The 15,697-nt window shown below is 48.8% G+C and overlaps 1 protein-coding gene across 4 annotated transcripts in view; it reads right to left on the bottom strand.

Moving 5' to 3' along the window:
* The window catches only part of CABP1 (calcium binding protein 1), a 41,694-nt gene that overhangs the window by 12,007 nt on the left and 13,990 nt on the right, over positions 1–15,697 (bottom strand). Inside the window, exons 2-4 of one of the 4 annotated variants that reach the window (XM_030582585.1) lie at positions 10,678–10,813; positions 9,250–9,367; positions 3,543–3,719 (exon numbers count right to left, since the gene is read on the bottom strand). The exons of 1 other annotated variant lie outside the window; for it this stretch is intronic. In XM_030582585.1, coding sequence (XP_030438445.1) covers positions 3,543–3,719; positions 9,250–9,294 — 222 coding nt within the window. In that variant the 5' untranslated portion in view covers positions 9,295–9,367; positions 10,678–10,813. Of the gene's footprint in view, positions 1–3,542; positions 3,720–4,350; positions 4,539–9,249; positions 9,368–10,677; positions 10,814–15,697 lie in introns of those variants that run through there. 2 more of the 4 variants (XM_030582586.1, XM_030582583.1) reach the window with 2 other exon arrangements.

Consider the following 15,697-nt stretch of genomic DNA (forward strand, 5'->3'; position numbering starts at 1 on the left):
AAAAGGGATACACCTGTTCAAAGAGCTCAGGTCCTGGGAATACACTAGAGGTGATCATCAACCCCTCCATCATAATAAACTTTCTGGCATTACTTTATTTCTGTCCTATGCACACTAAATCCTGCTGGTCTAAAGAGCCAGTGAGGAGAACAGCTGTTTATAAATACATTCACTCCGCACCAGGGCTGTTGTCAGAGATGTTTGTACTCCTCTCTTTGGAGCCTCCTAGGATATTATGAATTTCCAGGCTCTGAACATGGTGGATACAGTCACCTGCAAGCTATTGACATTCTAAATGGAATTTGGATCCAGTTCTTTACATAAGCACATATGATTTGGTAGATGTTTGTGTGCCAGTATATAAATATGTGTGTGTGCACTTGCTTGAGAATATTTCTGCATGTGTTTTAATGTGCTGGCTAATGGAATATGCGATTGTCTGCTAGTGGTTGGAGGCTGCAGAGAATAAAAAATTACAGTGAGCAATAACTAATGGTGACTTGTCTTCAACTCAAGTGGAAGGGGATTAGGTTTTGGAACTAAAGGTCCTTGATTCTATTCCAGCTAAGGACAAGTGTGTCTTTGTGTGTGAGTATATAGAACAGAGATTTATTATGGAGGGATGCCTGACAACTGGATTTTAACTGCCATGAATCTCAGACATTGAGGATGAGTTTTGTTTGACTGGAGGAACATGTAACAGTGCCGTAACAAAGGCGAGGCCAGTGCGGCACTTGCCTTGGGTGCACAAAGCCGAGGGGCGCAGAAAGCGGCAGAGGAAAAAAAAAAGCCACTGGCACAGAGATATTTATAACTTGGGTGATCTCCTCCCCATCCCCACCTGCTGCCCCCCTGCGCCTCCCCCGAGTGTCCCCTGGCCCCGACTTGCTCCTCCCCCCCGCCTCGCCTTCCTGGCCGGAGCAGACTCCCTGTCTCTCCCCTGCAGCCCCTTGCTGCCTCCCTGCAGCAGCCCTAGTGCCCCCCGCATAGACTGCCAGGGCAGACTGACTCTGAGCCTGCTCTTCCCCCTCAGACCCTTTCATTTTCCAGTGGAACCCTCCACCAGCACAGGGCCCCCCCCACCGCCCGCAGTCACCACTCCTGCCCCATGCTGGGCAAGGAGGCAGCCCCATCCCTCACCGCCAGTGATGCTACAGTCAGGGGCAACAGCAGGGGAGGAGGTTCACGCAGCACCCCCCGGCACCCACCCAGGGGAGGCAAGGGAGATTCCTGGACCTGAGAGCGGCTCTAGGAGCACATGCAGTGACAGTGGTGGGGGTGAGTGTGCTGCTGCGGGGGCAGGAAAAGGGTGCTCCTCCTCCAGACCTTACTGCTGCCGGCAGGGAAAGGGCTGGGGGGAGTCCTCCTCTCTGGCCCCTGTCACGGAGCAGCCTGCCTGCACTCCAAACTCATCCCCAGCTCTGCCCCACCCCAAAGCCCACACCCCGAGTCAGAGCTTTCACCCCCACCGCAACTTCAACCCTCTGCCTGACCCCTGAGCCCCTCCAGTACCCCAAACGCCTCATCCCCAGTCCCAGACAGAGCCCTCATCCCCCTGCACCTGACCCTCTGCCTGAGCCCTGAGCCCCTCCAGTACCCCAAACGCCTCATCCCCAGTCCCAGACAGAGCCCTCATCCCCCTGCACCTGACCCTCTGCCTGAGCCCTGAGCCCCTCCAGTACCCCAAACACCTCATCCCCAGTCCCAGCCAGAGCCCTCATCCCCCCCGCACCTGACCTTCTGCCTGAGCCCTGAGCCCCTCCAGCACCCCAAACACCTCATCCCCAGTCCCAGCCAGAGCCCTCATCCCCCCGCACCTGACCCTCTGCCTGAGCCCTGAGCCCCTCCAGTACCCCAAACACCTCATCCCCAGTCCCAGACAGAGCCCTCACCCCCCCACACTCCTACTCTCACCCTGAGCCCCTCTCACACTCCAAACCCCTCATCTGCAGCCACAGTCCTCACCCCTGTACCCCATCCTTCTGCACCCCTCTCATCCCCAAACTCCCTTCCAGAATCTGCAACCCCTCCTCCTTCCACACCCCCTCCCATCCCCAAACTTCCTCCCAGAGCTTGCACCCCAATCCACTGCCCCAGCCTAGGGCCTGCACCTCTGACCTCCTCCCTCACCCAAACTCCTTCCCGGAGCCTTGGGCGTGGGGGGACAGAAGTTGGGAGGCAGCGGGTTCTGGCCACCACCAAAATTTCTACAAACCTGCCACCCCGATCCTTCCCTGCAGACCTGAACTCCCCACATTCTCAGGTCACATGCTGATCCCTAGTGGCCACTGCTGATATCCAGCACCTCCCTCCTCTCTTAACCTGTGAGTCTCTCTCTGGATTAGAACTGAACTGGAACCAAAGACCATCTTGGAAGCAACATTACCAGCCCAAGCAGTCAAAAATCATGAGTTAGACCTCCCCAAAATCACAGGCTCTACCACCGCCGCTTCATTCATTCTTCATCAGCAATTTGGCATCAGGCCCTTTCCTCCGAGAGGGACTGAGGGACCCGCCACTGAATTGCCACCAAAGAGCCAGCCCTGGGGAAGGGCGCAATTTTATATTCTTGCCTCGGGCGCAAAAATACCTAGTTACGGCTCTGACATGTAATGTACTGGATGAGTGTATGCAAGTGTACACTTAATCACATATGCCTATATGTGTGTTAATAATATGGTGTCTGTGTATATGTGTTTAAGTATGTTAGTATGAATATTAAATATTTGTGTACAGGGATATGTGCTTTATGTCACTGTGAATGTACATTATGTTAGCATGTCTCTATGTACATTTGACATGTCTGTGTATATTTTTGCATATTTTAAGGTTGCAGGAATGGATGTGTATGTACGCATATATATGCTTGGATGGATAGAAATATAAATATAGGTGTCTGCTGTATATTAGTGGGTATATAGATGCTGATACTTGTTTGTGCAAGGTGTGTGAACAGGTAGCTATTTTGAGGTTTGCATGTATGTGTTCTCCTGTGCAGATATGGGAGTGTGCATTGATGTGTGTATGAACCTGAGCTTGTGTGTCAGAGTGAATGTGGATGGGTATGCATCTCAGGCCGTATTTGAGTATGCTCCAAACGTGGGCACCTTGATGGGACAGTCAAATCCAGTGAAGCACATATAGTGGCCATTTAGGCTCTACATATTAATCTGAGCCTCCATGTATGGGATGTTGATGTCTCACTGGAGTGTCATACTTGAACGTTGGACTCCTCAGGTATATCTGAGTCCGTATGACTGTGAGTGTTTCAGTGCGACTGATCTATCCATCTGTATACGTGTTTCTACAATGCCTACTACCTAGGTGCCAGGTTATCTCCACACTTCTTCCAGTTCACGTGCCTGAGCATGTATGTGTGTCTGTAAGTCTGCATTTGCAGGTCTGAGGCTGTAGGTTTGTGACCTGTCGCTGGGGGATCTCAGAGTCCCATGTATGGATGCAACATGTGTGGCTACATGTTTGTGGCAATGTGGGCATTGTGTTTTGTATATTTCTCGCCCAGCAGGGTGTGACTTACGTACAGGCTGCCTGTTTTCTGCGAAGCCCTTCCTCAGGAAGATGCATGCTGGCCCCAGCAGGTTGTGCATGACGGCGCAGTTCTGGGCCAGCATCATGAGTGGACCTTGATACTCGCAGGCTGACGGTCCCTCTTCACTCGTCTGAACAGCCTTATAGCAGGTCTTCTCCTCATGACGAATCTTCCCAGCCAATCAGCAGCAAGTAAACAATACAACAGAGGAAGTTACCTCCCCATGTCTCTCAGTCTTTGATCTGATGTTTTACTGGGCTGCCTGACAGAGTAATTAGCCCTAAATTTCCTTCATCTTTCCATGCTGGGTCCCTCCCACCAGTCTAGTCCAGGCTTGTATAGAAGCAGTAGGTACAGGAGTTCACTGTCAATGGCTGATAAAAGTCCAGCCAACCAGGAAGATTTCACTTTGAAATGACGTCAAACTTTCTCAAAGCAGCACACATCCCTCCAGCTACAGATGGAAGGGCCAGGGTAGAAAACGAACATGTCCCGTCCCTCCCGTCTCCAGCCTCAGAGTGAATGATTTCATATGTGGCCTGCAAGGGAATAGCACGCCCAGACATAAGAGTCTGTGTGTGTACAGAAGGAGATTACTGGAAGAGAAGCTTCCGTCAGGGACCTCCACTGAACAGCAGGCAACACAGTTCAACAGAATATTAACACCTGTACCACAGTCATACCAAAACCGTCAGACGGCCGTTTACAGTGTCAGTGAGCTGGGTTCCAGACAATTACAATGCTAATTAGTTACAATAGCTGACCGAGCCTATGAGAATGTAGTCTATTCAGTCACTTACAGTCCCAGTCCTGCAGCCTTGTCTGCTCTGCATTTTCACAGACCATTCTCAAGGAGTTCACACGTCCCAGCCAGTTGGGACTCCAGAATAGAATCTGAGGTTGGAGCTCCAGGCTCCGCTGAGGAGCCACTGCTGTCCTTATATAGAAATGCTTTTCTCTGGCTCTGGCAGAAATGTCTCATCCTAGTTTTCCCATGCAGCTATAAAAAGACAGCACTACCCACAGGACCTTTGGTTTTATACAATAAACATTAACAATCATATTTCTGCTTCAGGAATGAGCTCCTGCTTGTACCGATGACATTCCCAGAGTTCATCTGGGAGACTTTGTCCACAGCCATTGTCTTTTTATATTAACTCATCCCTTAAATCTTAAACTTCTTTTTTCAGGGCTGAGAAGCAGGCCACATTTGCTCCCTACTCACACTTGCTCACATTTATTGTAGCTATTTGCTGCGTCTGCCATATGTTACTCCATCGCACACATGCCTTGTAGTTTACATTTTTAAACACAGTCTTGAGACAATCTGCTCATGTATAATGTCATGTGACTATCCACCAAAAGCACCAAGATCAATATAACACACACACAAAAATCACAAAAGAAAGGAAATAACACAACAGGGTTCTAATTGCAATCACGGATGGGAAGGAAACCCTTCACCTGATTATACATGGCGGATGGGGAATTTATCTATACAAATATAACAGACTAATGTCAATCCACACCTGGCACATCACAGGCGCAGCTAATTGTCTTGACATTTGTGTGATAATGACGTCAACATTTGTCACTTTGGTACAACATATTTTGTAAATCACCAGCTTTATTTCCCAGAGTCTTTTTCAATATATAATATGAGAGATTGAAAATATACATGTCAGGCCAAATCTGTCGCAGGGGTAATTCCATTGAAACCAAATGAAAGGTGAAAGGTTCCAAAGCCTATTCCTAATCCCTATCTGAGCCACCTAGTTTCTTGATCTTATTATGAAGTCAGTGGAGTTTCACGAAGGATGAGATTAGCCCTTTATTTTCCTTTGTGGACAGAAATCACAAGTCTGAGGAGAGAATTGCCAGGGACACAGAACAGGCTGATCCATAGAACCGCAGGTAGCGCAGAGAAAGGGAATGGGACTTTTCTAGCCTTGTGTGACACCATGTGAGTCTCCCCTCGCCCCTCTGCCGCTAGTGACCCAGGGTTATTTACAGGGCTCACCGAGAACTGCCCTACAAAGCACCAGTTGCTGCGGCTGCCCATTTGCACCCCCCACCCCAATCTGGTGCTGGAAAGTCTCCCTTCCCTCATGTCCCATAAACACATCAAGCTAAAGCAGAGAAAACAGCTCCTTCAAGAGAGGGATACAAGGCAAAAGGAGGCCAGCCACCTGTTAGTGGCAGAAGCAGCAACACGCAGACCTGAGTACTGATAGAAGCAAGGTAATCGTGAGGAAGGTTCAAGCCTTTCTTCCCTCCCCTCCCCAATAAAAACCCACAGCTGCTCTGGGATCATACAAGCACTTGGCCAGGCTCCTCCAGAGAGGCGGCTGTAGAGCTGGCAAAAGGTGCCAAACTGAGTGACTTGGAGAATGAAGATTTCTATTTAGCCACTGTAGAGGCAGAAAGAGCAGGCTTCTCCTCTTTCCCCTGCCAATGTACCTCAGTCCTGGCCCCAAGGGACACTCCTGAGTACTGAGATTTATCCCATTTACACCTAGGTGCCTCTGCTGAGACTGTCAATTAGTGTTGTGACCGTAGGCGTTTACTTCTGCGGGGACACTGGTGCACTCTGCACGAAATAGGGGGCTAACAACAAGAGACTGGACGGGAATGAATTTTGATCATGATCAGCCAGAGACAGAGGTGAACCAGGGAGGTGGAGGTGAAAAGATCCATACACCAGTCCCAAACCATACCCCTGAGCCATCCCGTCCCTCCAGATTATTCTGAACTTTCTGTCTTGTCTGCCAGAGTTCAAAGTGAGCCCATTCCCTGGTCTCTCAGGACACTTCGCATCCACTATTTCCAGGGCTTCCTCCTCTGTCTAAGCTACTCAGGGAAGTCTCAGTTTGTCTGTGTAGAGATCCTCTCTCAGATCTACACAGCTTCTTGTTCTGCCTCCACAATAAAGAGAGCTGGCATCACTGCAGTGAGAGAAGCTGCTAGGGAGAGTGTTTGGGTGACAGATGATTATCTGTCACTGAGGCTCTTCTGCCCTCTCGCTTTAATTTGAAATGATGCCCTCCTCAATGTTCAAAGAAGTGCAGGAGGCAGCATCTCTGTCATGCAAAATCCATCCTCCCTCTCCCTGAGGGAGGTTTTTCAAAAGCAAGAGGCCTCCAGGTTCCTCCTAGTCACGTTAAAGTCTCTGCTTCCATTTGACAGGCCATATTTGGAAGGAACAAATGGAGGAGACCAGCAAGAAGAGGGCCCTGCTTGGCATCATTCTAGCCAAGGTGGTTCCTCAGTCTAGAACTGGACATGAAGACTCAGTGGAGCTGGAGAGAGTGGGAGAAATCTCCCTTGCAAAGTCTAGCTCAGCCTATGTCCCATCTCTCCTTGCTCACTAAGTTTACCCTCAGTTTGCCAGTGTCAAAACCTGAGGAAGAGAGGAGGAATGTTATACAGAGCCGCAGTCTGAGATTATGTCATGTAATGGTCTGATCCTGCAAGGTACTCAGTGACTCCAGGCTGCAATGAGGTCAACAGCAGTGTAGGGGACTCAGCACCTCACAGCACTGGGCCCTGAGGCCTTAATATAAGGGCCAAAGTGGAGCTTGCAGAGTTCTATAATGCTGCCTGTGGGCTTCCTCATCTTTAACCCCTTCATTCCTACCCTTTGGAACTATGTGCAGAATGCATCACTTTAAATGGCTCTTAGGAGTGAAGGATTAAATACAAATAAAGGTAGGGCTAGACAGGCTACAAGATCCAGAATGCAATGCTCCATTTTGATCTAAGCAGCCAGGGCCCATTGTATGCTGGGACCTGTATTCTCTGCAAACCACATCTCCACATTAGAGACGAGTGCAGGTACATTTTGTTCCATTTTATGTGCATTGGAGGCAGGCTGCAAATTGCCAGAATGGCCCTTTCACAAGTGCAAAGTTTAGGTACTCCAGCTGGCTGAACCCCAAGTGCCTCTCCTGCTTCTTCCCCAGGGTCACACTGACAAAAGGGAGAGCTCAGCCCTGTCTAGCTGCTTTGGAATGAATTGCCTCATTACATACCCCATAAATCAGCTGGGTCTGCTGGGATGGGCTCCCTCCCGCACAGCAATGCTCTGTCATTACCAGGAAACACTCCAGATTTAACTTACACTTGTGCTTTGTTTGTGGTAGCAGAGTTTACAGCAGTGAGCTGCCCCACAAAAGTGACAAACCTAAGACCAGAAAAAATTCACTGCTAGCAAGGCCTCCACGCTGTGAGCGTCCTTGTGGCAGGGTCATTTCATGTCTAGCAAGGTACTCAGTGACTCCAGGCTACAGTGAGTGTCCTCACAGCAGCACAATTTCACTGCTGGTGAGACCTCTGCACTGTGAGATTCTTCATGGCAGTGCCACTTCATTGCCTGCAAGGCCTCCTCATCATGGCTTCCTCACAGCAATGCCATTTCACTGCCAGTGAGGCCTCCATGCTGTGAGCTCCCTCACTGTGGTGCACTGTCATTGCCTATTATGACCTTCCCCTTTGTAAGGAACAAGCAGAGCATTTTGTGGTGAATTATTATTTGGTTCAGCGTCCCCAAGTGAATTCCTTCCTCCAGACGGCCTAATGGGCATATTCTATCTCAATGCCTTCCTCATCCTGATATGCACAGTGACCAGGAAGAACTAGTCCCACTGCCAGTTCAGCCCACAGTGGCAGCACAGCTCCTAAATGTAATTAATCCATGAACCATTGAGACCTAAGCACACAGCAGCCCACAAGTAAAATGCAAACAGATACACATGGCAGTATGGGTGGGCATGAATGTGTATACACATGGGGCATGCTTACACATGAGGGAAAGCATGAACACACACTTGAGCAAACATGGCCAAACACATGCTCATACATCGGCCTGCCCACATATATATGTAAATACGTGCACAAACCTGGATACATACAAATATGCAAATATATAAATTCTCAAATCCACACATATGTAAGGATATCCAAAAATAAATGCACACATGCAGGCACAAATACACATACACACTTATACATGTGGACACGCACTCATGCAACACTTAACCACACATCCTCACTCACAGATGTTGCACACATATGCATAAGTATGCACACATTAAGATATACACACAGAAATGCACACACACAACACACATATTCATGTGCTCATTTGCATACACACAGAGAGGGACATAAGCTAATAAATATGTGCTCCCACATTTTCACATGCAAGTCTGCACACACATAGAGAAACAACACAAATATCCGCACCTTTCCATGCACACACATTGATAGACAGATACATCTTAACTTGCACATGTGCATACCCACACAAATATGTGCACATGCTCACGTGTGCATATATAACCAAATAATATGTACACAAACATGTGCCCACATGCTTGTACACATATACATGCACCACATGCAAGTGGACAAATGCATGTATATGCACATACAAACATTTACACACATGGATGGAAACATGCCTACTCACATACCTACACACATATTCACACACCAGCTGTGGCATTCATCATTGCAGGTTCTGAACAGTGCATTTGCATTAACAGGTCTTAGGAAAAGGACTTCTGGAGGGAGCTGAAACCTTTGCAAACAAGTCTGCATGTTCCTCCCACCTTCCCTTCCCATCTACCCGCAACGTCATCCGTCCCAAGAAGCAGGGCTTGAAACACGCACAACGCACTTTGATTCAGGGAACATACCTTTTTCGAGAGGTTTCTCAGTGGAGACTTCACACAGTTGCCCATAATATGTTGAGTCTGCCTTTCCGATGGACTTGGTTATAAAGGAACCGAGGCAATTGATTCCATTAAAGGTATCCTTGGGAGCAAAGCAAGAAAGGCAGCACCAGTCAAATCCAAACAGCTATTGGCTGCTGGGGCTTCCCTCTTCAGGGAGCTTTTCTCTCTGCCTCTCTCTCTCTCTCTCTCTCTCTGTGTTCTTACTTTATGTTCACTTTCTTGAAAAGATGAAGCAGGAGGAAAGGGAGGGGAGAGAAACAGAAAGAGAGAAAAAGAGGAAGAGAGAGAGGGAGGACAGAAAGAGGGAGGTGGAGGTATAATCTACATCAGATTAATGCTCAAATCCCTCCCACCCCCCTCAATCTGCAGTGAAGATTGTTTCACTCATGGGAGAGGGCTGATTCAGGGGAAATTAAAGCAGAGAGGCACCATAAGAAGTGATTTCAATGATGAGTCCAGGGAATCTGGCTACTTTGGGTCCACATAGCCAGTGAACATCTCATTCTGTATCTCCCCTGCCTCCCCACACCCCTGCATTTCCAAGTCCTCTAAGCTTTTCAATTACCAAAAAGCCAGGCTAGATGGAAGGCAATCCATTTAGAGGCTCTGAGCAGAGACCGGAGCTCAGACCAGCACAGCAATGGACCATTTATATAGATGGGACGTGCTCCTACTCTACAAACAATAGAAGACCTGGGAGCTGGCTCCCTTACTACTCTTTTTCTGCTATGGCCAAAGCAAGTAGCTGAAGGTAGCAACCTAGTGCTTCTAGACCCCTCTTCACCTGCCCGAAGCAATTGCTTAGTCTGCTTATGCCTAGTGCCGACTCTGCCCCTGGATCTGGACTGATCCATGTTCTGAGGATGTACTGGAAAAAAGTTCAGATTCCAGATCCAAATTTCATAGATCACTCAATATCTGCAATGAGCTGAACCAAGCACTCAGCTCCAAACACCCTGGAAATCTAAGGCTTCCAACACATATATCTGAATATGAACTGTAAGACCATCTCTCATTCTAAGGCACATGGAGATAACAGAATCTTCCTCCTTCCCTATCACAGGGCAACGCAATACCCATCCATGAAACAATCGGGATTCGAGTCCCAAACAAATTTACTTCTGGCTTGAGAAGGCTGAAAACGTTCAGTCTGAAGGGAGATTTAAATTACAGAAAGGATCCACCCCCATCCCATGCAATAGGGCTTTGAATTTAATGGTGGATGCATCCTCAGCTATGAAGCCACCCTGGCTGTGGATCCACAAGAATAACTAGACCATGGAATGGAGAGCCGCTTCCATCTATAACTGCAAAGACAGAGATGATGCTGGAGCTGCAGCTGTACTTTAGAACATTAATTAATCTGCTCAGAGATTTAGGAGTTCTCACCTACAGAGGAACTGCTTTACAACATTGTTCACAAGTGTGGTTCCAACAACAGCTGTTAAGGGATCGACACCAGGATCTTAGCCCTTGTGCTGCTGTGCTGGAGACACAGGGTTATTCCCGTTTCACGAGTTCTCACCTGTAGGATTGTAAGAATGGAGAAGGATGAACTGTCAAGGCAACAGCAAAGAAGTAATTTTTCTGCATTCAAACTATCTGGCTGTAGGAAATATTGTAGGATCCCTAGGTGTGAAGAGAATTCACAGCTATTCCACAGCCCTGTGGTCTCTTCTACCAAGAGTCACTTAAAGTATTGGTTTAGGAACCCTGACTGTGATGGGAACTGACAGCATCTCCAGTTCCAGTCCAGCAGGAATTACTCCTCATTCTGCTAGTATTACACAAAGGTGAAATCCCCACACCCTATACCCAGCCTCTCAATGCCCATTGAGTTCCTTCTACAGTGCATTCTCTGGGACAGATCCTGCACATGGTTATACCAGCAGCATCTGAAAGACATAGGGCCTTCAAGATGGAAAGTTCACCATGGAGGAAGTTGTGGTGGCAGAAATTGGTCAGAAACTGCCTACCATCCAGGGCAAATGGATGTTATCTATCCCTGAAGAGGGGTTTGGGCAGGGAAGATGGGGAAGCACAGATCAGGGCATCTCCGGAGCAGACTCTATAGGCAGAGTCCCTATGGAGCTCTGATGAGAAACTTAGCATTCCTTGCCTCAACATTCCCAATCCCTACAGAACCCCTCCAGGGAGCACAGTGCTGATATCACAGCCCACCCTCCCTTGGAGTAGAGGCAGTAGCGTAGCTAGTGGGGTGCAGGGGAAGCAGCCGCTTCCCCTCAGCACATTTTTCGAAAGCGGTGCCTGAGTGGGGTGTCTGGGAGCTGCCAGAGCTCTGGGTCCTTGCGCAGTGTGGTGCATCGCAGCGCGGCTCGGCGGCGGGAGGGGGAAGCTGCTGTGGTGGCAGCTCAAGACATTTCAGCACTAGGCAGAGTACCGGTGGCTTCCCGGTGTGGAGGGGCTGCAGCAGAGCACCCAGCTCAGAGTGCGGGAGAAGACAGTGAGGGACAGGAGGAGGTGCTGTTGCTGCCCGGGTACAGGTGCTGCTGCTGCTCCAGCTCTCTGGGCAGTGAGGTGCAAAGTGCCCCCTGAGCAGCGCCGTCCGCAGGGGGATGTACCGGCTGCTTCACGGGTGCAGAGGCCAGCAGCCGCAAGGGCTGCAGCGACCTCTGTGGTGGGTGGGCGAGGGAGTGTGGGGCTCCTCCCCCTCTCCCCAGGAGCACTAATGTGCGCACACGAGCGGGGGGATGCTGTGGTGGTGAATCTCCCTCCCAGCTCCTCTCCACGGGCGCAGCCAGAGCCACGCGTTGCAGGACTCCAATGCAGCCGCCCACGCCTGGCCAGGAGGGCTGCACACTGTCACGCCGGGCAAACGCGCCCCACACGGCTGCTGCGGGAAGCCTGGCCACAAACAGGGGATTAGCTGCAGCTGCCTCTCTCCTCCCCATTCCCGCTCTCCCGCCAATGCTGGATGGCTGGAGTATAGGCACCTCAAGGTAAAGATGCACTTCGGTGTTGTTTGCCACCCTTGTAAATGGGAGGCATGCGGGGCACTGCATTCTGCCCCTGGCAAGCGGGCGGGGCTTGGTCTCCATTCCCCGTGGGGAGCCAGCTCCTAGGTCGCACCGGACTCAGCGGGAACCAGCAGGAGCTGAGCGCCCTGGCACTGTGGAGGAGGAGGAGATAGCTCATCAGAGGCACCTGGGCAGCCAGGTAAGCACGGACCCAATGAGTGGGGTGTCTGGGACGGGGGGCGCAGCATGACTGCAGCGCGGCTGGAGGAGCCAAGGGGGGTGTGGCCAGAGGAGGAGCCAAGGGGGGACGCCTTTTTTATGTTTGCTCCCCCTGTGCTGAGAACCTGGCTACACCACTGAGTAGAGGGGGATTAGATGGCACAAAGAGCTGTAATTCACCCCTCCCTGCAGCAGCATCAGTGAATCAGATCTTCTCTCTGTTCTGTCGTTTTGTGGACCACAGTTTGAGAACCACAGATGCAGGGGAAAACACGGGACCATGTGCCTGTGAGAGAGTTTGCTCCAGTCCCAGCCTCACTCAGCAGGAGAGCTAGAGGAAGCACTAGCCAGGGGGAGCTCCCAGTTCCTCCTCTCCTGTGTATGTGGCTACTGGTTTGAGCCTGCACTGTTCAGAGATGCTAATGAAGTGCTGATCTATACTGGGCCAAGCTGTTGGCCGTTAATAATGTTCTTTGTCAGCTGGAACCATCTCTGGGCTCCTTGTTTATTGACAAAGTGCCTGTCTCCCTTGAGCAGAAGCTGCCACATAGCAGGTGAGCCATCTTGGCTCCTTCCTGAGACAAATGACTCCAATTCCAGAGCAAAACTACAAGAGAATCACCTCCCTGCTGCTCATGAATCTCGCTGTGACAGGCAACATAGTGGCCAGGAACACCCCGCAATTGATAAATATCTGCCGCCTGTGTTGTTCAAGAGGGGAGGAAATGTAGCAGTTTATCCAGGCTTCTATCCCCAGAGATGGCCCTGGCATAAGGATTAACCAAATCACCCAAGCTGCTCCAGGAGAAAGTGGAAAGGCAGGGAACCACAGGGGGGACAGGATGGAAGACAGACAGAGCATAGGGCAGAGGTAGTCAATAAGTGGCCAAAGGGTCAAATCTGGACCCCCCAATGCTTTTGAACGGACCATGAAATCTTTTTATTTACATATTATCATTATCGTTGGGTTTTTTTATTATTTTCTCTGGAGTCTGGACCTTGACTATACCTTGACCAAAAATTTCAGACCTTGACAAAAAAAATAATTTATTACCCCTGGTATAGGGGAAGGTCCAAGAGGAGCACTTCCAGATCTGGAAGGGTGTGGTGTGTCTGGGATTAGATCCATTTTGCACTCAGGTGTGCAACATGGGCAAAATCCTAAATCTTCAACCCCTCCCTCTTTATATAGAATTCCTCTAAAGTAAAAGAACAGAGTACCTGTCCAGCAAGCCTCCAATTTAGGATGTAGAGAACGTAAGCCAGTGATACTCAGACTGAGGCTCGTAAGCCGCAAGTGGCTCTTTAATGTGTGTCCTGCAGCTCTTTGCAGCATATGAAATTAAAACACTGTATGATTTAATTATTAACCAATTGGGATGCTTTTACTATGTTATTAGCCAACTGTAGTTGATATAATAATACTTGGTCAGTCACTTTGCTGGCTCCTGAACCACTGAGGTCTTGAGTATCACTGACCTAAGCATAGCTACTGATGTACATGTTAAGCAGCTGATTCACTTGACAGGCTGTGGTCCGATTCCCATTCCCATCCCTCAGCACCTCTAGTGATGTGCAATGAGATGTGGCATCAAAGCTGGCAGAGGGGGAATTAAGAAATCTGGAGGGAGGGAGCCAGAAATGCAAAAAGGCCAGTTAAATCTATCTTTCCCCCCTCCTCTACCTCTGAAGCTGCTATGCCTAGGAGGATAAGAAGCCAAGGAGTCAGCAGAAGGATCCGTGTGCATACAAGTGATTTATGTGGGTACACATCAGTGGGTGGATTTATGTGGGTGTGGGTGCAGGTAGATGTGTGCATATGTGTTTGCCCACATACATTAGGTTTTCTTTAGAAAAGTCTGGAATTGTTTCATAAAACTTATTGAAACATTACTGGGCTTTTGTGAGATTCAGTTCTCACCTGGGTCCTTGCATTCCCACTAACAATTCCAAGGATGGGGAATGGAGCCTGGTTTGGATGTAGCCTGGCTTGGAGTTGAATTTATCATGCAGGAAGGAGAAACTTGCTATGGAGACTGATCATGGCTTGGAGCAGGAAGGAGCCTGGCATGAAGGTTGGGATAGGCACAGGGTAGGGGACTGGACTAGATGACAGAATATTGTCATTTTTTCCATCTCTAGATTCTATGATCAGAAGCAATGTTGTTCTTGAGAGAGATGGAGACTAGTGAACTATGTTTTCACCTGTAATAGCAGCTATCTATTACAAGACACCCCTTCCTGCTTATGAAGAAAATATGGAACCGACACCTTAGATACAGACATTAAAGAAAGACAAAGACATTCCTTCCAAAGAAAAACATTGCTGTGTACTGGCTGTGATTAGTTCAGTGGCAGCTGCTAGGGGCTACTTCCAGTAGCAGAAAAAGCCCCGAGAGAGATCAAAAACCAACTCAGAAACTGAGATGTGAGAGGGGAGGAGGGAAATTTGCTTTGTCAGATTGCAGCCTAGCTTGGCAGCATAGAATAAAATTGTTTCTACTGGGCAAGTAACAATTTCCAGAGGACAAAGCATTCCTGTTCCTTATCAAATTTCAGGTCCCTTACAATATGTGATCTTCCATCTTCTAGGACAACAGATCAGACCCCTGTTTATGACTGGGGTAACAATAATATTAGTGTGGTGGTTTAATCTCTGGTGAGAATATATGTATGAGGTTCAAACTCATCCCCAGTGGACCTCCATTTAAGTCAATGGAGCTATCTAAGGGATGGATTTGACCTATTGTGTACTTGGAAGGTTTCACTGTTTTTTATCTTGAGAAACCCATCTGACTCCTGCCTGTTTAATTTATCCCACACATACGTGTGATTTCTACCTGCTTTGGTTTTGAATTCTTTCTTTCCTTTGCCATGAGTTTGCATGTGGATTGCTACCTTTCAGCCTTGTACCTACTCACCTTCCACACAGTTCTACATAACTCTGTAGAAATAGAAATAATGCAGTCATGTGTGTTGGATGACTTTCAATGAGCCTGTTGATTAGGATTTATTAACATCCTTGGCACTACATTGTCATTGGTATCAGAAGTCCTTCTGTTACAGCTCCCAACCACTGGTACCAGCACTGGGCCTCCAAATACTGAGACTGGTCATCTTTCCTCCTTCTGTCTTAGGCCCTGGCATGTTATTGCTGCCCATTCAGTTGTGTGTTTTCCAACCAGGAATGGAGCTTGGACTGTATTATGTGC

This window comes from Gopherus evgoodei, chromosome 13 (assembly GCF_007399415.2).
Source record: "Gopherus evgoodei ecotype Sinaloan lineage chromosome 13, rGopEvg1_v1.p, whole genome shotgun sequence".
NCBI lineage: Eukaryota > Metazoa > Chordata > Testudines > Testudinidae > Gopherus > Gopherus evgoodei.